Source organism: Mauremys reevesii, linkage group 2 (assembly GCF_016161935.1).
Source record: "Mauremys reevesii isolate NIE-2019 linkage group 2, ASM1616193v1, whole genome shotgun sequence".
Taxonomy (NCBI): domain Eukaryota; kingdom Metazoa; phylum Chordata; order Testudines; family Geoemydidae; genus Mauremys; species Mauremys reevesii.
The window spans coordinates 81,096-104,420 of NC_052624.1; the positions used below are offsets into that span (position 1 = coordinate 81,096).

The 23,325-nt window shown below is 48.8% G+C and overlaps 1 protein-coding gene across 7 annotated transcripts in view; it reads right to left on the minus strand.

Moving 5' to 3' along the window:
• SMARCD3 (SWI/SNF related, matrix associated, actin dependent regulator of chromatin, subfamily d, member 3) overlaps positions 1-23,325 on the minus strand; it is a 240,921-nt gene that overhangs the window by 46,224 nt on the left and 171,372 nt on the right. For all 7 annotated transcript variants that reach the window (XM_039524742.1, XM_039524743.1, XM_039524741.1 and 4 more), the window contains 2 exons: positions 23,043-23,140; positions 21,892-22,027 (listed from right to left, as the gene is read on the minus strand). In XM_039524742.1, the coding sequence (XP_039380676.1) occupies positions 21,892-22,027; positions 23,043-23,140 (234 nt within the window). The remainder of the gene's footprint in view (positions 1-21,891; positions 22,028-23,042; positions 23,141-23,325) is intronic.

Consider the following 23,325-nt stretch of genomic DNA (forward strand, 5'->3'; position numbering starts at 1 on the left):
GCTGTCGGTCAGAAGAGAGTCCTGGAATTCCACCAATTTGGAATAGGACAGGAAGTCATATTTGGCCAGAATGGCCTAGTAGCTGGCTATACAGAACAGTCATCCTGCTGATGAATAAACTTTTCTACCCAGCAAGTAGTTTCTTTCCATTGTGGTCTGGGGGAGTAGATTTGAAGTGCTGTTAGCAGGCACATTCAGTGACAGTGTTGATTACCAGGGAATTTGGTGGTGGGTGGGTGGGTGAATAGAAAATCTGTGCCATTGGAGGGGATGAAATAGTGGCGTTCTGCTCATTTTGGTGTAGGGGGCACACGAGGCTGGTGCGTGCCACACCGTTTGGGCTGGTTGCTCTATGGCAACATGGAAGGGTAGTGCTGTATGGGAGGGCCCCGGGGGTTGAAGACTGTCCAGGAATTGTCTTGGGGGTCCTGAACACCTCCATTGGGAGGTTGAGGGCAGTAGCCATGTGACAGAGGAGGGACTGATACTGCGTGTGGTCATCCGATGGTGAGAGGGAAGATGGAATAAGGGCATTGTCCAGAGACAATGACACACCTGTAGGAATGAGTGGCTCCAGCGGTGTGGTCGGGATCATTGGTGCCGATGGGGCTGGAGCATCCGAGGGTTCATCCTGGAGGGTGGCCCTATGGGTAGGAGATGCACGGTGCGGGCGATGGGTGCCATGATGATGCTAGGGGGTACCATGAGGGCCAATATGGCCATGAATAGGAGTTGCAGTGCATCAGCAGTGCCTGTAAGTACCGGGACATGGGGCTGGAGGTTAAGAGTGGTGCCGAGGGTCTGAACTGTAGGAGTGGGAAGGGAGAGAGAGCTTTGTGCGGGTTGGAAGACCAGTTGGACTCCAACAGTTCCAGGAAGGGAGGAACCGATGGTGCTGGTGGGACTGGTGGAATCAGGTGTGGTGCAGGAGGATGGTTGACCAGGAGAAGGGGCTCAGTCATCATCAGAGCCACCTGAGAGTGACAGAGAACAAGAGGCTCATTGGCTGGAGAAGGGAGCCTGGAGCCCAGTTGTGGTGTGGAACGTGGTGGAGTACTGGCAAAGGGTAACATAACATGTGTGGTGATGCTGCACTGGAGGGACTCGGTGAGGTGCTCACCAACAGTGACAGGTGTCATTCCGGTAGTTCCATCAGAGCTGTGCATGTGGGCGCATTGCCTCTTCCATTAAGAAACTGCGGAGCCAAAACTCACAAGCTGTTTGGGTCCGCGGTGGAAAGAAGCGGCAAATGGAGCAGTGGGAAACTATGTGGGTTCACCCAGACACTACAGGTAATGGGTGTGCTTGTTGCTCACTGAGAAGGAGCAAGGGCACTAGGCACAGTTTTTAAAACTGGCTTGACAGGGCATAGTCCCCGGGCTGGGATGGGTACAGAAATTCCCAAAGGGGAAAGTCCAATGAACAATCTAACTAACTAGAAAAAGGGAGAACTATATACAGTGAAGAAAGGGTTGAACACAGTATTCTTAGGTGACTAAGAGCATGGAGGAACAAGGGGGTTCCAACTCTAACCATGCGGCAGTAAGTGGGAACTGGAGCCGTGTCGAACTATGCAGCCTCTTAACGTCTCGGACATGCCATGAGACTGATGCATGACGCACACGCGGGTCAACAGACACTACTATCAACAGTTCTGGCTCCGGTGCATATGCGCACTCCATGTTTGGAATTCACATAGGGACCAACACGTGAAGAAAAAGCATATTTTACTTGTATTTGTTTGTAACCTTTTCCACCTTTATTACTTTATCCCTTCTATTTGGAAACACCTTTTGTTAATACATTGTTTTATTTTTAATCTAAGCCAAGCCAGTACTGTGTTTGAACTGAAGTGATTGTTAACTCCAGTTAAAGTGATAAGATGTGTATTTTGTCTCTTCAGAGGAGCAAATGATCCTTATTATTCCTCTGAATGGTCCAGGAAAGGCTGGACATCGTAGGACACATGGTTTTGGAAAAATCTGTGACTGGGGGTGGTGGTGGTAACCAAAGCCAGTGGATACCAGAGTGTAGCTGGGGTGTAAAAAGCAGCTGTTGGCATCAGAGTTGCTGAACCAGAGCTGATTAACACAGAGACACTCGGTGCTTACTTGTCTGCTGACTATTGGTATCCAGGCTGTGAGCCACAAGAGCAGAGCATTTAAGGCACCCTCGGGTTACAGGGCAGATGGTGATAAAACTCTTCACTGATATGTGTTGCACCGGAAAGTGACAGTGGGGCTCGCTGTGCTTCCTGGTTCTGGAGCTGAAGGACCTGCAGACTGTACATTTGTTGGGAAAGGGTATTTTCTCTCAGACAATAAAGGCCCTTTAAGTGTCTGTCATTTATGGGCATTGTTCTCACAGACGAGGGCAATACTTACAGCCAGAGGACCTAGAGGAGGCTATTTTGAATTAAAGTATGCAATAAAAAGGCTGCAACATGTAACCATCCAACTAACTTACTACTAATACTAGACATTTTTTTAAAAAACTATCACTAATGCTAAAATGGATAAGAACAAGAGAACTGCTGGTGTCTCATGGACAGCAAGCCACTCCATCTCAAAGCCAGGAGGCAGTAAGAGGAACTGAGTGGCAGTTGGACTCCACTCTTATGTTTCCTAAAGGTGAAGAATGACGACTGACAGGGCATATGGGCACTATATGGATACTGCTAACCAAAAGACTCTGAATTCGCGTGAATAAGGTGCATGTGCACCAATAGTGGACTGTGCTTATGACCAACACATCTTGAAGGAGAATGTACTAATACTGAACAACTGAATGGAGTGTGATCAAAGAAAGCAAGCTGCAGGGTCATTTGGGACTCTCGATACACCCTCCCCATCCCCCAACATGAGCAGCTCATAGCATTTCCAGATATCTGCAACTTTTTTGAGGAGGGTTAGAGCAGTAAGAGGGAATGTAGGGGGTGTTGGCGCAGTGATGGAGGTGTGAGAGTTAGGAGGGTACAGGGAAGGGAGGAATTTTACAAGAAATAGTGTGAGAAGGATTTGGATCTGCGACAAGAGGAGAGGGGGTAAATGGAGATGGGTAGTACGCAGTGATACACCATGACCATTTTAGTAAGGTATACAACTCACTTACATGCCTCAGGCAGTCCAAAATGGTGGCTCCCATGTGTTGTCAACTCACATGTACAGTGTGTGTGAGGTCACACTGTGAAGAGGATGCCATTTTGTTCTGCAAAACGGTGTTTTCCATGGGGGCCAGACAGAATCATCCCACAGGCCAGATCTCACCCATGGGCCGCTAGTTGGACAACGCATAGCTGGTTGGGCATGAAGTGCATGGAGTGCATGTCTTACACTCACAAACTGCATGCCAATGGTAGTAGAAGAAGGAGAGTTAGGGGGCTTGGGCCGGGGGATGGGGTGGAATGCTGGGAGGGAGGGACATAAGTGGCAGGAAGAGTGGGAGTAGTTAGAGGCAGGGTGGGGGCCTGTCAGTCCCAAATTCTCCCCTACCACTTGAAGCCACCCCCCACACTCCTTGTCCTACTGAGGTACATGCACCCCTAACAGCCCCACCACCTTCTCATGGCCCATTCATGGGGCAGGGAGTGGCAAGGCAGAGGCTACAACTGGTGAGCATATGGAGAGAAGGAGGGGACTCAAAATAGCATGTATGTATGTGGTGGGGAGAGAGAGGTGTCGGTGCACTGGTAGTGGGCATGAAGGGGGTTGAAAGCAATAGGCATGACGAAGGGAATGTTGTAGGAAATGAAGCAGTCAGAGCAGTGGTAAGGGAGTCAGCAGCTGGGGGCAATGCAGGGGTCAGAGAAGTGAGGGGGAGTGTTGGAACTGCTGCCCATTGACCCGACCTGATCTTGGAGGGTATATGTTTTTTGGTTAAATATAATCTATTTCTTAAGCATGAATGTAGAAATAATATTGGAAGGTACTAAAGTTATTACAGCATGTAGGAGAACTAAAATATATGTATTAAAAATAGGCTTGACTATAAGCTTTAAGTATTAAGTGTTAAGAGCTTAGACTGAGGCATACTAGAAGTTGGCAGTTGGCATAAGTTAACCTAAGTATTGTGTGCTTGGCCTAAGGTTATACAATTTAATTATATGTATTCTGCAATAACTTAGCAATGCGCTGTGTGATATATAAGTAAACCACAAATTACGTATTACGCAAATTAAGTTGTCATGGGATAAAAGGGAAAGTCCTTTCATGGATTGAGAACTAGTTAAAAGACAAGGAACAAAGGGTAGGAATTAATGGTAAATTCTCAGAATGGAGAGGGGTAAAAAACGGTTACTTACCTTTGTAACTGTTGTTCTTCGAGATGTGTTGCTCATATCCATTCCAGTTAGGTGTGCGCGCGCCGTGTGCACGTTCGTCGGAAGATTTTTACCCTAGCAACACTCAGTGGGTCGGCTGAGCGCCCCCTGGAGTGGCGCCACTACGGCACCGGATATATACCCCAGCCGACCCACCCGACCCTCAGTTCCTTCTTGCTGGCTACTCCGACAGTGGGGAAGGAGGGTGGGTGTGGAATGGATATGAGCAACACATCTCGAAGAACAACAGTTACAAAGGTAAGTAACCGTTTTTTCTTCTTCGAGTGCTTGCTCATATCCATTCCAGTTAGGTGATTCCCAAGCCTTACCTAGGCGGTGGGGTCGGAGAGAGATGTGGCGGAATGTAGGACCGCCGAGCCAAAGGCTGCATCATCTCTAGATTGCTGGACCAGAGCATAGTGAGAAGCGAAGGTATGAACCGATGACCAGGTTGCCGCACGACATATTTCTTGTATTGGAATGTGAGCCAGAAAGGTGGCTGATGAAGTCTGGGCTCTGGTAGAGTGGGATGGCCCAAGGGAACATGAGCTAAGTCATAGCAGGTGTGTATGCACGTTGTCAGCCACGAGGAGATCCGCTGCGATGAAACGGGAAGACCTCGCATCCGGTTGGCAACTGCAACGAACAGTTGGGGGGACTTGCGGAATGGTCTTGTCCGAGCTTTATAAAAAGCCAGCGCCCTACGAACATCGAGAGAGTGAAGCTGTTGCTCGCGTGAGGGTGCATGCGGCTTCGGAAAGAAAACCGGGAGGAAGATGTCTTGATTGTTGTGGAAAGCCGATACCACTTTCGGGAGGAACGCTGGATGCGGGCATAGCTGCACCTTGTCCTTATGAAAAACAGTATAGGGCGGGTCCACCGTGAGCGCTCGCAGTTCAGAGACCCGTCTAGCCGATGTGATGGCTACCAAAAAGACTGTCTTCCAGGACAGGTACAGCAGCGAACAGGAGGCCAATGGCTCAAAGGGTGGAGACATGAGCCTGTTGAGGACCAGGTTGAGGTCCCAGGTTGGAGTTGGGTGACATACTTGAGGGTAGAGGCGCTCAAGGCCCTTCCGGAATCTAGCGGTCAATGGATGAGAGAAAACTGTGTGCCCACCCTCGCCTGGGTGGAAAGCGGATATGGCCGCTAGGTGCACCTTCAGTGAGGACAATGCTAGGTCTTGCTGCTTCAGGGACCAAAGGTAGTCGAGGACAACTGGGATAGGGAGCTCCGAAGAGAAAGCGTTGTGCGCCCAGCAAGTGAAGCGCTTCCACTTGGCTAGGTAAGTAGAGCGAGTGGAAGGCTTTCTGCTGCTCAATAGGACATGTTGCACAGGAGCAGAGCAGCGCAACTCCGATTCGTCTAGCCACGCAGGAGCCACGCCGTGAGATGGAGGGCTGTCAGGTCTGGGTGACAGAGATTGCCGTGATCTTGGGTTATGAGATCCGGATGAAGCGGCAGAGGAATCGGACTGGCTATGGAGAAACGGAGCAGTGTGGTATACCAGTGCTGTCTGGGCCACGCTGGCGCAATCAAGATGAGATGTGCTCTGTCCTGGCGGAGCTTTATCAGGACTCTGTGGACTAGGGGGAATGGGGGAAATGCGTAGAGCAGATGACGATTCCACGGCAGGAGGAATGCGTCCGACAGGGATCCCGGTGACAGGCCTTGAAAGGAGCAAAAGTCCTGGCATTTCTGGTTCGCTCGAGAGGCGAATAGGTCTACCCGGGGAAACCTCCACTGTTGGAAAATTGCACGAGCAACGTCCGGTCTCAGCGACCATTCGTGACACAGAAAAGATCTGTTCAGGCGATCTGCTAAGGTGTTCTTCACGCCTAGGAGGAAAAACGCCACTAGATCTATCGAGTGGGCTATGCAGAATTCCCACAGTTGCATCGTCTCCTGACAGAGTGGAGAAGAGTGAGTTCCCCCTTGCTTGTTGATATAATACATGGCCGTTGTGTTGTCCGTAAAGACTGAGACACAACGTCCGTGGAGTTGGTTCTGGAACACCTGGCAGGCGAGGCGTACTGCGCATAGCTCTCTGACGTTGATGTGAAGCTTCAACTCCTGCAATGACCAGAGGCCCTGCGTGCGAAGGTGGCCGAGGTGAGCACCCCATCCGAGGGACGAGGCGTCCGTCGTCAGGGAAAGTGAGGGCTGAGGCGGATGGAATGGCACCCCCGCACACACCTGGGATGGGGCCAGCCACCAGTCCAGGGAGCGAAGGGTACTCTTTGGAACGGTGAGCAGGGTGTCTAGAGGATCCCTGTTTGGGCGATACACGGAGTTGAGCCACATCTGGAGGGGGCGAAGGCAGAGCCTGGCGTGCTTGGTTACGTAGGTACATGCCGCCATGTGACCCAGGAGGCGGAGGCAAGTACGGGCCGAGGTCATGCGGGAGGTCTGAAGCCCCTGAATGATCTGTGTGAGGGCCTGGAATCGAAGCTGAGGAAGGTAGGCCCTGGCTAGAGAAGAGTCCAGGGTAGCTCCTATGAAGTCTAGCCTCTGGGTGGGCGTTAAGATGGACTTCTCCACATTGAGCACCAGGCCCAGCCGCGTGAACAAGTCTCTGATCACGGCTACATGCTCCTGCACTTGGGTCTGTGAATCCCCCCGATGAGCCAGTCGTCTAGGTAGGGAAAAAACGCAGATGCCGCGCCGACGAAGGTGGGCGGTGACGACGGCCATACACTTCGTAAATACCCTTGGGGCCGTGGATAGGCCAAAGGAGAGGACCGCAAACTGGAAATGAAGGTGATTGAGTGTAAAACGGAGAAAACGCCTGTGCGGTGGGAAGATGGCGATGTGAAAATAAGCATCCTTCATATCAAGGGCGGCATACCAGTCTCCAGGATCCAAGGCCGGAATGATGGTCCCCAAGGAGACCATGCGGAACTTCAACTTTATCATATATTTGTTGAGGCCTCGCAGGTCTAGGATGGGCCTGAGGCCCCCTTTGGACTTGGGAATCAAGAAGTAGCGGGAATAAAACCCTCCGCCTCTTTCCATCTCTGGAACCTCCTCTATCGCTCCCATAGCGAGGAGCGTCTGCACCTCGAGTAAGAGGAGTTGCTCGTGAGAGGGGTCCCTGAAGAGGGACCGGGAAGGAGGGTGGGAAGGAGGAGGTGAAACGAATTGGAGGTGGTATCCACGTTCCACTGTGCGGAGGACCCAGGCATCAGAGGTCAGCCGAGTCCACGCTGGGAGGAAGTAGGATAGGCGGTTGGAAAAAGGAGGGAAAGGATCCTGAGTAGGAACTGGTAGGCCGTCCCTGGGCGCATCTTCAAAATGACGACTTTGGCCCCGCCGGTGGCTTAGAAGGAGCGCGGCCCTGGGACGGTTGGGGTCCAGGCTGCCGCCTACGTCCCCCTCGACCGCGTCGCTGACCAGAGTCTTGCCTGTATCTGGGCATAAAGTAAGGCCGGTTCAGCTGGGGGCGGAACGGACGTCGCTGGGTCACCGGGGTGTGCATCCCTAGGGTGCGCATAATGACCCTGTTATCCTTCAGGCTTTGGAGCCTGGGGTCTGTTTTCTCGGAGAACAACCCTTTGCCGTCGAAGGGCAGGTCCTTGATAGTATACTGCAATTCTGGGGGAAGATTTGAACTTTGCAGCCAGGAGATGCGGTGCATGGTGATGCCGGAGGCCAGAGTTCGGGCTCCTGAATCGGCCGCATCCAAGGAGGCTTGCAACGATGTACGAGCCACCTTTTTACCTTCCTCCAAGAAGGCCGCGAACTCCTGACGTGAGTCTTGAGGTAGCAGTTCCTGGAATTTTGCCACCTCCGACCAGGTGTCGTGGCAGTAACGGCTCAATAAGGCCTGCTGGTTAGCCACTCGCAGTTGTAGGGAGCCCGCAGAGTAGACTTTGCGGCCGAGCAAGTCCATCCCTCTTGCGTCTCTAGACTTAGGGGCCGGGGCTTGTTGCCCGTGACGCTCTCTGTCGTTGACCGATTGGACAACTAGCGATGAGGGGGGAGGGTGGACGTACAAGTACTCATACCCCCTAGAGGGGACCATATATTTGCGTTCCACCCCTTTGGCTGTGGGAGGGATGGAGGCGGGTGATTGCCAAAGGGTGTCAGCATTAGCTTGAATGGTCTTGATGAATGGCAGAGCCACCCTAGTTGGAGCGTCTGCCGATAAAATGGCAACAACAGGGTCCTCCACCTCTGGCACTTCCTCTGCTTGGAGGTCCATACTCAATGCCACCCTCTGAAGGAGGTCCTGATGGGCCCTTAAATCTATTCGAGGGGGCCCCGAGGAGGAGGACCCCACTACTGCTTCATCCGGGGAGGAGGATGAAGAGACCCCCGGGACGATCGTGTCCTGCCCAGCCTCTAGGTCCTGGGACGGCTCCTGCTCAAGAGGCTCCAGTGAAGACGGGAGGGGTGCTGGTGGTACCTCCGTCTCAGCCGAGGGACGGCTTACTGTAGCCTCCGGGATACACGGCTCTGGTGGAACTGCGTGGGCGGAAGGCAGTGGAGCACCTTGGGCCTGATGGTAAGCCCAAGGAGTCCAAAAACCCCATTGTTGAGAGGGTCTTGGTCTGTGTATCGGGTCTCCTGGAAGACTCCGAGGGCACCTGAGGGTCATGCTCGTCCACATAACTGTCGGCCTGTGATGAAACCGACGCATGCCTGGAGGGCCACGGAGGAGCGGAGAAGCCTTGCGCCAAGGTGCCAACTGATTTCGTTCCCCTGCGTTCTGGTGACCAGTGCCGGGAGGCAGCACGGCAGCGAGAGTGAGATCGGGACCTACGACCGGCCCGGTGCCGGGAGGTCGACCGTGATCTCCAGTCGCGGTGTCTAGAATGGCTCCGAGAGGCACAGTGTCCGTAGCGGTACCGGGATCTGGAACGGTGCCACGAGTGCCGAGTTGGGGAGCGAGAGAATGACTGGTGCCGCGAGTCTGACCGGCCCCGCATGGCAGAGCGGTGCCGGGACTGTGAGCAGCGTTGAGATCGACGCCGGGAAGGAGATCTTCGGCGGGACAGGGAGCGTCCGTGCGACCGGGAGCGGGAGCGGTGCCGGTCTGACTCGGTGCCAGCAGGTGGTTTGAGCAAGGACAGCTTGCCAATAGAATGGAGCGCCCGCACCGGCGGTGCCGGGGCGGAGGCACTGCCGAGTCCGTCAAGGCAATAAGGTCCTTTGCCGCTGCGAAGGCCTCTGGAGTCGACGGCATCGGGAGCTCTACCACGGCGGGTGCCAGGGAGGACACAGGTTCCGGACTCGACGGTCTCTGATGGACCGGAGTCGACGGTACCGGCAGAATGGTCAGTGCCGGAGTAAGCTGCGCCATGGCAGGTTTCGGTGCCGGGCAGTCTGATCGGGGCACACTCTGCGGTGTCGAAGCGGGCGGGGCCGAGGCAGCTGCGGCCTTCGCTTTTTTCTCCTTCGGCAAGAGGGAGCGTCTCGTGGCTGATTTTGGTGCCGACGGCGCTTGCGGTTTGTGCAGAGAAGAGTGGCCCGGTGCCGAGGAGGTGCTTCGAGAGTCCGACGGAGCGGCGGATGGTGCTGAAGCTGGAGGGGTTAAGGCTGCCTCCATGAGGAGCTGTTTGAGCCTGATGTCTCGCTCTCTCTTGGTGCACGGCTTGAAAGCCTTGCAAATGGGGCACTTAGTAGATAAGTGCGACTCTCCCAGGCACTTTAAACAGGAGTTGTGTGGATCTCCTGTTGGCATAGGCCTGTGGCAGGCCGAGCACGGCTTGAAACCCAGGGAGCCGGGCATGCGCTCCGGTCCTGGGCGCGGGAGAGGGGCTAATCCCCAAACCCGCTAACTAATATAACACTAAAACTACTAAATAACTAATAAAAACAAAGAACTGATAAGAAGATAACTAACTATGTACAATTTCACAAGAGAATAACTATGAGGAAGCTAGGGAAGTGGAGGTCAGCTAAGCCGCACTCCACTGTTCCAACGACCGACACGGGCGGTAAGAAGGAACTGAGGGTCGGGTGGGTTGGCTGGGGTATATATCCGGTGCCCTAATGGCACCACTCCAGGGGGCGCTCAGCCGACCCACTGAGTGTTGCTAGGGGAAAAATCTTCCGACGAACGTGCACGCGGCGCGCGCACACCGAACTGGAATGGATATGAGCAAGCACTCGAAGAAGAACTAGTGGTGTTCCCCAAGGGTCAGTCCTAGGACCAGTCCTATTCAACTTATTCATAAATGATCTGGAGAAAGGGGTAAAAAGTGAGGTGGCAAAGTTTGCAGATGATACTAAACTACTCAAGATAGTTAAGACCAAAGCAGATTGTGAAGAACTTCAAAAAGATCTCACAAAACTAAGTGATTGGGCAACAAAATGGCAAATGAAATTTAATGTGGATAAATGTAAAGTAATGCACATTGGAAAAAAAACCCCAACTATACAGACAATATGATAGGGGCCAATTTAGCTACAACAAATCAGGAAAAAGATCTTGGAGACATCATGGATAGTTCTCTGAAGATGTCCATGTAGTGTGCAGCAGCAGTCAAAAAAGCAAACAAGATGTTAGGAATCATTAAAAAGGGGATAGAGAATAAGATGGAGAATATATTATTGCCCTTATATAAATCAATGGTACGCCCACATCTTGAATACTGCGTACAGATGTGGTCTCCTCATCTCAAAAAAGATATACTGGCATTAGAAAAGGTTCAGAGAAGGGAACTAAAATGATTAGAGGTTTGGAACGGGTCCCATATGAGGAGAGATTAAAGAGGCTAGGACTTTTCAGCTTGGAAAAGAGGAGACTAAGGGGGGATATGATAGAGGTATATAAAATTATGAGTGATGTGGAGAAAGTAGATAAGGAAAAGTTATTTATTTATTCCCATAATATAAGAACTAGAAGTCACCAAATGAAACTAATAGGCAGCGGGTTTTAAACAAATAAAAGGAAATTCTTCTTCACACAGTGCACAGTCAACTTGTGGAACTCCTTACCTGAGGAGGTTGTGAAGGCTAGGACTATAACAGCGTTTAAAAGAGAACTGGATAAATTAATGGAGGTTAAGTCCATTAATGGCTATTAGCCAGGATGGGTAAGGAATGGTGTTCCTAGCCTCTGTTTGTCAGAGGGTGGAGATGGATGGCAGGAGAGAGATCACTTGATCATTACCTGTTAGGTTCACTCCCTCTGGAGCACCTGGCATTGGCCACTGTCGGTAGACAGAATACTGGGCTAGATGGACCTTTGGTCTGATCCAGTACGGCCGTTCTTATGTTCTTATGTTCTTAAATGAATATATGCCAGCATCTTAGGATACTTTTGCAATAAGATAACCATAGAGCTAGCTATTGGGACATCAACTGATGTAAGTGATGTGTTAATAGTCAGAAATTTAACTATGGTTAGCCAGAATACCACATATTGTTAGCTGGTACAAACCTAGGTAGGGGCCCAAACCTTATGCAATATGATCCTGGACATATGGGTTGAAAGGAAAAGGTATACAAAAGATGTAGTTATCCAACCTGTTATTGGGACACCAGGGAACAAGCAGGTAGGAAGCCTAGCCCATAGCTCTTCTCTGGGAATGATATCCACTTACTTTTCTTTCCATCTTTATTTTTAAATGGTCTCCATAAACTTGTAAGCATGCACAATGTCAGATTGTAAACATGAACAAAGCAGGAAATCACTTTACTGTACCTATCTTATTCTTATACTATGTATATTGATTTTTCCCATGATTTCAATTATATTTGCCTGCAGAAACTAAAGCTAATAAGGTATCTCTGTGTGTTTCACCAATTTCATTTTCTTAATTAATTCTAAAGTAGCTGCCTGAAAAAGAACCTATTTGTGACATGCGCATGTTACACCCTAATAAATAATTTTATAATTGCAATAATTGTTCAGGCTACAGAACAGTGCAGGGAAGAGTGGGTTGAAAAGGCAGGGAGCAGAGCTCTGCAGTGAAAAGTATTGGGGTGGTTTCTCCATCAATCACCCAATCACAGGTACATAGCCCCGCTCACTGTAGCATCTGAGTGCTTTACAGTCTTCAGAGTTGTTATCCTCATAACACCCCTTGGAGGTAGAGCAGTGCTGCCATCCCTGTTTTACAGACTGGGAACTCAGACACAGAGGCTAGTCTATTCTTGAAAGTTTCAGTAAAACTCTCCTATGTAGATGCAAAAAAGTGATTTTGCCAGTATACCTTATATTGAGTCAGTGGACAAAATAAGCTAAGCCAGCAAAAGCACTTTTATGCTAGTACAACTGCATCTACACTAGAACTTCTGATAGGACGAAAATGTCACCGAAAATCACACCCGTAACCAACATTGCTATGCTGGCAAAAGCTTGCAGTGTAGACCTGACCCAAATCATATGGTATAAACCCCTTTTTTGTTACTTTGTTACCACCTACACCTCCATCATATTGTGGTGATGATGTTCGTCCATCGTTATCGATGAAGACCTCAACAACTCATTTGTTCGATAACTGGGCTCTGTGTGTCCGAAGATGACTGATCAGTCCGATTCGGGCATGGAACGTCCTGTCACACGTCGGGCAGACATGTGATGGCACTGTCGATGATGTGCGGGCAGCTCTGGACTTGCGCAGCTCACGCTTTCTTTCAGCCTCAGCAGTACGCCTCGCCTCAGAGGTATTACTGCCTGTGTGAATGAGGCTGCGCCATGCTGGACGGTTCAGTGCGAGGGTTTCCCATGTGGCAGTGTTGATCTCGAGGGATTTCAAAGAGGTCTTCAGCGTGTCCTTGAACCGCTTCTTTTGTCCTCCATGGGAGCGCTTTCCCTGGGTGAGTTCTCCGTAGAAGAGCTGTTTAGGACTGCGCTCGTCTGACATTCTCACGACATGTCCGGCCCATCTGGTCTGGGCTTTCATCAGCAGTGTGTGAACTGAAGGCAGACTGGCTCTGGTAAGGACTTCAGTATCAGGCACTTTGTCCTGCCATCTGATTTTTAGAAGCTTTCGCAGACAGGAAATATGGAAGTGATTGAGCCTTCGTGCATGACTCCAATATATAGTCCACGTCTCGCAGGCGTACAGCAGAATTGGAAGCACCACTGCTCGGTAGACCTTCAGCTTCGTTGGTAGGCTGATCCCTCGACGTTCCCAAACGTTGGAGCGCAATTGGCCAAATGCAGAGCTGGCTTTAGCAATTCTGCAGTTTACTTCATCATCGATTGACACTGCTCGGGAAAGGGTACTGCCCAGGTACGGGAAGTGGTCCACTGCCTGAAGTCTCTGTCCATTTACAGTGATGGACGGTTCCGAGTACGGAGCGTGGGGAGCTGGCTGGTGCATGACCTTAGTCTTCTTGATGTTAATGGTGAGACCGAAGTTGTTGCATGCAGATAAAAACTTGTCCATACTGGCTTGCATTTCTGGCTCTGTACTAGCATTCAGAGCACAATCATCGGCAAAGAGAAAGTCTCGAAGTACAGTTTCCTTCACCTTGGTGATGGCACGCAGTCACCTCAGATTGAATAGTTTCCCATCAGTTCTGTACTTCAGGCCTAATCCTTCAGAGCAGTGTTGAAAGGCATCAGTCAGAGTGGCAGAGAATATCATGGTGAACAAAGTGGGTGCTAAAACACACCCTTGCTTGACGCCGTTGGTGACTGGGAAGGCCTCAGATGTTTCACCATCATCCAGGACACGAGCCATCATACCGTGATGAAATTGACGTACCATTTGTACGAATCTGTCTGGACAGCCGAATTTCGACATGATCCTCCACAGGCCCTGGCGACTGACAGAGTCGAACGCTTTCGTGAGGTCCACAAAAGTTGTGTAGAGTTCACGATTCTGCTCTTGACATTACTCCTATAGCTGACGCGCAGCGAAGATCATGTCAATAGTCCCACGTCCCTTGCGGAAGCCACACTGTGATTCTGGCAGTAAGCCCTGCTCCAGGTGAGTGATCAATCGGTTCAAGAGAACCCGTGCAAGAACTTTCCCCGCTGTAGAGAGCAGCGAGATTCCACGGTGATTGTCGCATACCTGGCGATTGCCCTTCCTCTTATAGAGGTGCATGATGGACGCGTCTCTAAATTCCTGTGGAATGGATCTCTGCTTCCAGAAGGACTGAAACAGCTCAGTGAATTTCCGTAGCAGCACGGGTCCACCGTCTTTGTACACCTCTGCTGGTATGGCATCTGACCCTGGGGCTTTGCCACTTGACAGCTGGTTGATGGCTTTCTTCACTTCGTCCTCTTCTGGTGAAGCATCCATGGAGTCATTGACTGCAACCTGGGGCATCTTGTCAATGGCCTCATCATTGATGACTGAGGGGCAGTTGAGAACTGCTTCAAAATGTTCAGCCCATCTCTGGAGAATCTGCGTCTTCTCTGTAAGGAGCACAGTGCCATCAGAGTTCAGGAGGGGAAAGCTCCCAGACGACTGTGGACCATAGAGTGTGTTGAGGGCTTCATCGAACTGCTTATTGTTCCTGTCCTGTCCGCATACGCCTGTATTTCATCTGCTTTGGCACTCAGCCACAAGTCCTGCATTTTGCGCAGTCGGTTCTGTACTGTTCTGCGAGCGTTGATAAAGGTGATCTTCTTTGCCGCTGAGGATGGGTCGTTCTGATATGCACGATGCAGGCGGTGCTTCTCAGCAAGTAAGGTCTGGATTGCGGCGTGAATCTGGAGTTGGCTTCGCCATCAAGAATCATCTTGTTCGGAAACTTGCCAGTCCCCCCAAGGATGTGAATGACCGACTCATGACAATGCAGCTTCCGCTCCAAAAAGGAAAACAAGCTACTTTGATCAGCGCATACGCTCCCACATTGACCAACCCAGAGGATGTGAAGGATAAATTCTACGAAGAACTAGATGCTCTGCTATCATCAGTGCACCGCACAGACAAGCTGATCCTGCTTGGTGATTTTAACGCAAGAGTCGGATGCGATGCCACAGACTGGGAAGGAGTCATTGGGAAAAATGGAGTGGGAAAGTGTAACAGCAATGGCCTGTTACTGCTGAAAACTTGTGCAGCACATGACCTTCTGATCACCAATATGGTCTTCTGCCTCCCTACCCGTAACAGGACTTTGTGGATGCATCCCCGTTCCAAGCACTGGCATCTGATCGACTATGTCATCATCAGGAGAAGGGACAGATAAGATGTCAGGGTTACAAAAGCTATGTGCGGCGCTGACTGTTGGACAGATCACAGGCTCATAGTATCCAAAATGAAGCTCCGTATCATGCCGAAGAGACGACCACAAGGCTGTAAGGCTCTCAAAAGGATCAACGTGTTGAAGCTGAAGAACAGCCGCATCACTGAAAATCTAGCGGAAGACCTAGAGAATGAGCTTGCTGATCTTCGTATTGAAGATGACGCTGAGAAAGACTGGGAGCGATTCCGCAACACTGTTCATACAGCTGCATCGAAGGTATTGGGGCCCTCCACATGCAGGCGGCAAGACTACCATGATATAACACTGTCCTTGGGAGCCAAAAAATCTTACTCTGTTATAGATGAAACCGCGTTATATTGAACTTGCTTTGATCCGCCGGAGGGCGCAGCCCCGCCCCCCGGGAGTGCTGCTTTACCGCGTTATATCCGAATTCATGTTATATTGGGTTGCGTTATATCGGGGTAGAGGAGTATTTAATTGAAATGACTAATAAATATTTTGGGAAAGGACTTTGTTGTTTAACATTCAACACCCCAACTGTTATAATCATTCAGTGAAAGTGGAAGGTATACACACAGTTTTTGTACCAATTTACCTATTTTGGTTAGGGGTGTGATTTTACACTGAAATAGCTAAATTGGTACATAGAATCATAAAATATCAGGGTTGGAAGAGACCTCGAGAGGTCATCTAGTCCAACCCCCTGCTCAAAGCAGGACCAATCCCCAACTAAATCATCCCAGCCAGGGCTCTGTCAAGCCTGACCTTAAAAACCTCTAAGGGCAGGTCTTCACTACCTGCCGGATCGGCAGGTAGGGATTAATCTGTCGGGGATCGATTTATCACGTCTCGTCTAGACGCGGATAAATTGATCCCCGAATGCACTCCCCGTCGACTCCGGAGCTCCAGCTTGCGAGAGGCAGAAGTGGAGTTGACGGGACAGTGGCAGCGGTCGACTTGCCACCAACCTCACGGCCAGGTAATTCAACCTAAGATACGCTGACTTCAGCTACGCTATTCACATAGCTGAAGTTGCGTATCTTAGGTCGACTCCCCTCCCCCTCCCCCAATGTAGACCAGGGCTAAGGAAGGAGATTCCACTACCTCCCTAGGTAACCCATTCCAGTGCTTCACCACCCTCCTAGTGAAAAAGTTTTTCCTAATATCCAACCGAAACCTACCCCACTGCAACTTGAGACCATTATTCCTTGTTCTGCAATCTGCTACCTCTGAGAACAGTTTAGAGCCATCCTCTTTGGAACCCCTTTTCAGGTAGTTGAAAGCAACTATCAAATCCCCCCTCATTCTTCTCTTCTGCAAACTAAACAATCCTAGTTCCCTCTGGCTCTTCCCATAAGTCATGTGCTCCAGCCTCCTAATCATTTTTGTTGCCCTCCACTGGACTCTTTCCAATTTTTCCACATCCTTCTTGTAGTGTGGGGCCCAAAACTGGACACAGTACTCCAGATGAGGCCTCACCAATGTCAAATAGAGGGGAATGATCACATCCCTCGATCTGCTGGCAATGCCGCTACTTATACAGCCCAAAATGCTATTAGCCTTCTTGGCAACAAGGGCACACTGTTGACTCATATCCAGCTTCTCATCCACTGTAACCCCTAGGTCCTTTTCTGCAGAACTGCTGCCTAGCCATTCGGTCCCTAGTCTATAGTAGTGCATGGGATTCTTCCGTCCTAAGTGCAGGACTCTCAGATTTCTTTTGGCTCAATCCTCTAATTTGTCTAGGTCCCTCTGTATCCTATGCCCACCCTCCAGCGTATCTACCACTCCTCCCAGTTTAGTGTCATCTGCAAACTGGCTGAGGGTGCAATCCACGCCATCCTGCAGATCACTAATGAAGATATTGAACAAAACTCTTGGGGCACTCCACTTGATACCGGCTGCCAACTAGACATGGAGCAATTGATCACTACCCGTTGAGCCCAACGATCTAGCCAGCTTTCTGTCCACCTTATAGTCCATTCATCCAGCCCATACTTCTTTAACTTGCTGGCAAGAATACTGTGGGAGACCGTATAAAAGCTTTGCTAAAGTCAAGGAATAACATGTCCACTGCTTTCCCCTCATCCACAGAGCCAGTTATCTCCTCATAGAAGGCAATTAGGTTAGTCAGGCATGACTTGCTCTTGGTGAATCCATGCTGACTGTTCCTGATCACTTTTCTCTCCTCTAAGTGCTTCAGAATTGATTCCGTGAGGACCTGCTCCATGATTTTTCCAGGGACTGAGCTAAGGCTGACTGGCCTGTAGTTCCCCAGATCCTCCTCCTTCTCTTTTTTAAAGATGGGTTCTACATTAGCCTTTTTCCAGTCATCCGGGACCTCTGCGATCACCATGCGTTTTCAAAGATAATGGCCAATGGCTCTGCAATCACATCCGCCAATTCCTTTAGCACTCTTGGATGCAGCGCATCCGGCCCCATGGACTTGTGTTCATCCAGCTTTTCTAAATAGTCCTGAACCATTTCTTTCTCCACAGAGGGCTGGTCACCTCCTCCCCATGCTGTGCTGCCCAGTGCAGTAGTCTGGGAGCTGACCTTGTTCGTGAAGACAGAGGCAAAAAAAGCATTACTTTACATTAGCTTTTTCCACATCCTCTGTCACTAGGTTAGAAGCAGCAAAGAATCCTGTGGCACCTTGCCTCCCTCATTCAGTAAGGGGCCCACACTTTCCTTGACTTTCTTCTTGTTGCTAACATACCTGAAGAAACCCTAGTGTGGCACAGTTTTCCTGGCATAAAGGTGCTTATTACACTGGAATAGTTTGTGAGAATTAGCACGTTTAGACTGATATAGCTGCATTCACCCTTTGCAGTTGTACAGCTGTAATTACACCAGTATAGTTAAAGAGGTACACTTTTTTATGTGTAGATAAGCCCTTAAACACCTCCTTTCCCCAGAAAGTCCTCCAGCAAAATCAAGAGAACTCTGACTTGAAATTCCTGATATTAAAGTTAAAAAACAAGCTGAGCCCTTACCTCTGTTCCGTATCTGGAAAGAAGCAGAATGATGTTCTCATATCACATAAGGATGATGAACTACTTTTCAGAGCATTAGTAACTAGGGAGGATGTTAAACAATATCTACTAGGAATAAACATTTTAAAATCAACTGGTATAGATCACTTGCACCCCAAAATCCTAAAAGAGTTGTCTGAGGATACCTCTGTCCCACTAATGTTAATTTCCAATAAAACTTGAAATATTGGGGAAATTCCAGAAGATTGCTGATATATCATGCCAATATTCAAAAATGCAAGTGGGATGACCCACGTAATTATAAGAGAGTTAGCCTGACATCAATCTCAGGCAAAATAATGGGAAAACTGATACAGGATTCAATCTATAAAAGATGGGAATATAATTAATGCCAATCAGCATGGTTTGGTAGAAAATAAGTCTTGCCAAACAACTCTGACTTCATTTTTGATGAAATTGCAAGTTGGTTGATAATGGTAACTGGATAGATGTAATATACTTAGACCTTTGTAAGGTGTTTGAGTTAGTACTGCACGATAGTCTGAGTAAAAAAACCTGCAGTATACAATATCAATAAAATCCACACTAAACAAATTAAGAACTCGCTAATAGACAGATCTCAAAAAGTAGGTGTCAATAAGCAATCATCATTGAATGGGAGTCTTTCTAGTGGGGTTCCACAACAATTGGTACTTGGACCAACGCTATTCAACATTTTTATCAATGATTTGGAAGTAAATATATTTATATTATTATTATTAATACTATTATTATTTTATAAAAGCACTGCTGATTAAAGTTGTAGATGACACAAAGACTGGCTGACTGGTAAATAATTACGATTATTTACAGTCATACAGGGCAGTCATACAGAGTGATCTGAATCATTTGGTAAGCTGGGCCCATTCATACAAAATGTATTCTACAGCAGTCATACGTAAGGTTATACAGGAACTCCTCACTTAACGTTGTAGTTATGTTCCTGAAAAATGTGACTTTAAGCAAAACGCTGTTAAGAGAATCCAATTTCCCCATAAGAATTAGTGTAAATGAGGGGGTTAGGTTCCAGGGAAATTTTTTTCACCAGACAAAAGACTATATTATATATGTATATGTACACATACACACACACACACACACACACACACACACACACACACAGTATAAGTTTTAAACAAACAATTTAATACTGGTACACAGTGATGATGATTGTGAGGCTTGGTTGAGGTGGAGGAGTCAGAGAGTGGGATATTTCCTAGGGAATGCCTTACTGCTAAATGAAGTAGCAATTGACTGAGCCCTCAAGGGTTAACTCTCACAACACTCTACAAGGCAGCAGGAAAGGAGGGAGGGCACGCACACCCTGTGTATGAGAGAAAAAATGAGCATTTCCCCTTTAAGTAGCTGACCCCAGGCTTAAGTACACTGCCTTGTTAATTAAATCAGCTTGCTGAGACCTGAGACTGCAGCTACTGCCTAGAAGCTCCCTCCCTCTGTCATGTGTCCCCCCTGCTCTATGGAAGACGGGATAAGCAGGGTGCAGGAGTGGGGGGAGGGGAAGACATCCTGACATTAGCCCCCTTCTTCCCCTGTACAGCAAGCAGGAGTCTCTGGGAGCAGCTCCAAGGCAGAGGGCAAGAGCAGCACATGGCAGTGGGGGGAGGGACAGCTGCTGCACAGGGAACTTAGGGGAGTGGGGAGCTGATAGGGGGCTGCTAGTCCACCCTGGTTCTAACCACCCACCAGCTAGCTGCAACGGGCTGCTCTTCCTGCAAGCAGTGGACAAAACAGGCGGCTGCCAAATGACGTTAGAAGGGAGCATTTCACAACTTTAAATGAGCATATTACCTAATTGATCAGCAACTTAACATCGAAACAACGTTAACTGGGATGACTTTAAGTGAGGCGTTCCTGTACATCTAGGAACCAAGAACACGGGCCATTCCTACAGAATGGGGGACTGTATTTTGGATAACAGTGACTGAAAAAGATCTAGGGATTATAATGGACAAATTCCTCAACATGAGTTCCTAATACAATACTGTGGAAAAAAGGACCAGTGCACTCCCTGGATGTATAAACAATGAGTAGTGAACTGAAGTAGGGAGGTGTAGCGGGGCAGATACCCCACTCTTGAGAGAAAAAGCTGGGCTGATTGGGGAAGCAGCCACAGCTGGGGCCATGCCCCAATCAGGCCATAGCTGGCCCTATAAAAGGGCTATGAGCCAGGAGCTAAGTCAATCTCTCTCTAGCTGTAGAGAGAGAAGAACCTGGCTGCCTGGGAGAGAAGGGGACCTGAGTAGAGTAGTGCTGGGGAAAGGCAAGAGGAGCTGGGGAGCTCCAGTCTCACAACTCGCCAGGCTGCAGGCCCTGTGCAAGGCCTACAGAGGTACTGGGGCTGCAGAGGTGTAGCCTGGGGTTAGGCAAAGGCAGCAGGTCCAAACCCCCTTGCCACTGATGAATGGTTTACAGACTGCAGTCTGCCCCAGTGAGCGAGCTGGGGGGGCTAGATGATGACTGGCAGTAGCCACTGAGGCAAGGTGGGGATAGAGGGTTGGGGGTTCCCCTGGGAGGGCAGACCCAGAGAGTGGGGATACTGCAGGGGCAGAACCCTGAGGTAAAGGGCACCGTGGTATGGGTGGGGCCCGAGCCAGGTGAGCCACCAGCCTGCACAGGGTGCTCCAGGCTGAAGTTGAGCTAATTCCCAGGATCACCAGCAGGAGGCGCCGCGCTGGTGAGTCTCACTGCTACAGGAGGTGATTACTGTATCCAGTTCTGGTATCCAATTTTTTTAAAAGATGTAAAATTGGAGAGGATACAGAAAAGAGCCACAAAAATTATTTGAGGACTGGGGAAAAAACGCTTTACATGAGCGATTTAAAGAGCTCGATCTGTTTATCTTATTAAAAAGAAGAACAAAAGTTGACTTGATTATGGTATATGAGTACCTTCATGGCGAGACAATACCAGGTAGTAAAGAGCTTTTTAGTCTAGTGCAGAAAGCAGAACAAGAATGAATGGCTGGAAGTTAAAGCCAGACAAAATCAAATTAGAAATAAGGCAAAAAAATTTCATAGGGAGAGTTATTAACTATTGTAACAAACCAGCAAGGGAAGTGGTGGATTCTCTATCTCTTGATGTCTTTAAATCAAGACTGGATGCCTTTCTAGAAGGTATTTTTCAGTCAAACACACATTATTGGTCTCAATATAAAGGTAACTGGGTGAAATTCTATGGCCCGTGTTAAATAGGAAGTCAAACTAGATAATCTAACAGTCCCTTCTGGCCTTAAAAAATCTATGAATATCCACTCCCATAGAGCATGCCCTGTGACAACGTACCCAGTTCAGACTGCATTCTCATAGAGTGTAGCATGTGACTTCATGCCCCTCATACTGCATATTCACATATACCATGCTCCGTGATACTTTAAATCCTTCACTCTTGTGCAAGTACCTTGTTGTCCAGTGCTGTGATCTCCTGCTGGTTGGCTGTTGAGAGGAGAAAGCTACTCATTTGTCCTTTTAAGGGATCTTCAACTTCCACATCAATATCATAACACGCTGTCTTTTTCTGGTCATTGGGGTCAACACTATGGAGAAGATAATAGAACCTTGAATTCCACTCTAAGTGTAAGGCCCACTTGAGTCCATGTTTTTAGCAGAATCTGCTGAGACTTCTTCCAGACCTAACTAGGAAGGAATGGGCATAACAGAGCTTCTTCTGTGGCACTCACAGATGTTACAGTCCCAGCATCTCCTAGTAGGAGGCACTGTAGGGAGCAGGGCAGGATGGGAGCTCCCAGCTACTCCAGTCTCTTCCCAGGAGTGCTGGCTTTGGGGAAAGCTCGGTATCCCAGCAGGATGTGTTGCAGGGGATAGTGAAAGGTACCTTTTTAGAAAGAACAGATGGTGCAGTGTTTAGGGTACTAGCCAAGGACTAGTGAGACACAGATTCAACTCCCTGCTCCACTATTCACATCTTCTTTGATTTTGGGAAAACACTTAGTCTTTCTGTACTTCAACTTCCCATCTGTAACATGGGGATAACAACATTTCCTAAGGGAAGGGAGGGGGTTGTGAGGATAAATACATGTAAGTTCATGAGGCACCTAGATACTAGAACAGGGGTTGGCAACCTATCAGAAGTGGTGTGCCGAGTATTCATTTATTCTCTCTAATTTAAGGTTTCGTGTGCCAGTAATACATTTTAACGTTTTTACAAGGTCTCTTTCTATAAGTCTATAATATGTCACTAAACTATTGTTGTATGTAAAATAAATAAGGCTTTTTAAAATGTTTAAGAAGCTTCATTTAAAATTAAATTGAAATGCAGAGCCCCCTGGACCAGTGGCTAGGACCCAGGCAGTGCGAGTGCCACTGAAAATCAGCTCGCGTGCCGCCTTCAGCACCCATGCCATAGGTTGCCTACCCCTGTACTAGAATAATGGGGTCTGTGGAAGTATCCCACATAAAAATAATCTATCAGGGTTTGACAGAAAATGGAGGACTGGTTAGCAACATCATCTGTGAGGCAAAGAGGGAAATGGTTCATACTTCCTTTGTGGTGGGAAACCCAGGCAGTGCTGGGCTGGCTGGCACACTTACCTGATGATGTGGTTTATAACTATGGGGTCTGGAGGCAGCAGCAGATTAGTGAGTCTCTGAGGAATTTCGGAAAATTTTAGCCGTGGACAGTCGAAGATCTAAATAAGGTGAAAGGTTTGTTAATATCCCTGGGAAAAAAAACTACCTTGCAATTGAACAGGAAGGTGAGAAATCAAGGGCTCAAAAGTCAGGAAATTCTGAAAGCTTATCTCTAGCTTTGCTCCCCTGGGCACTCTTTATAGTAATATTGCTTTCCTCAAATTCTGAAGTCACTTACCAGTCT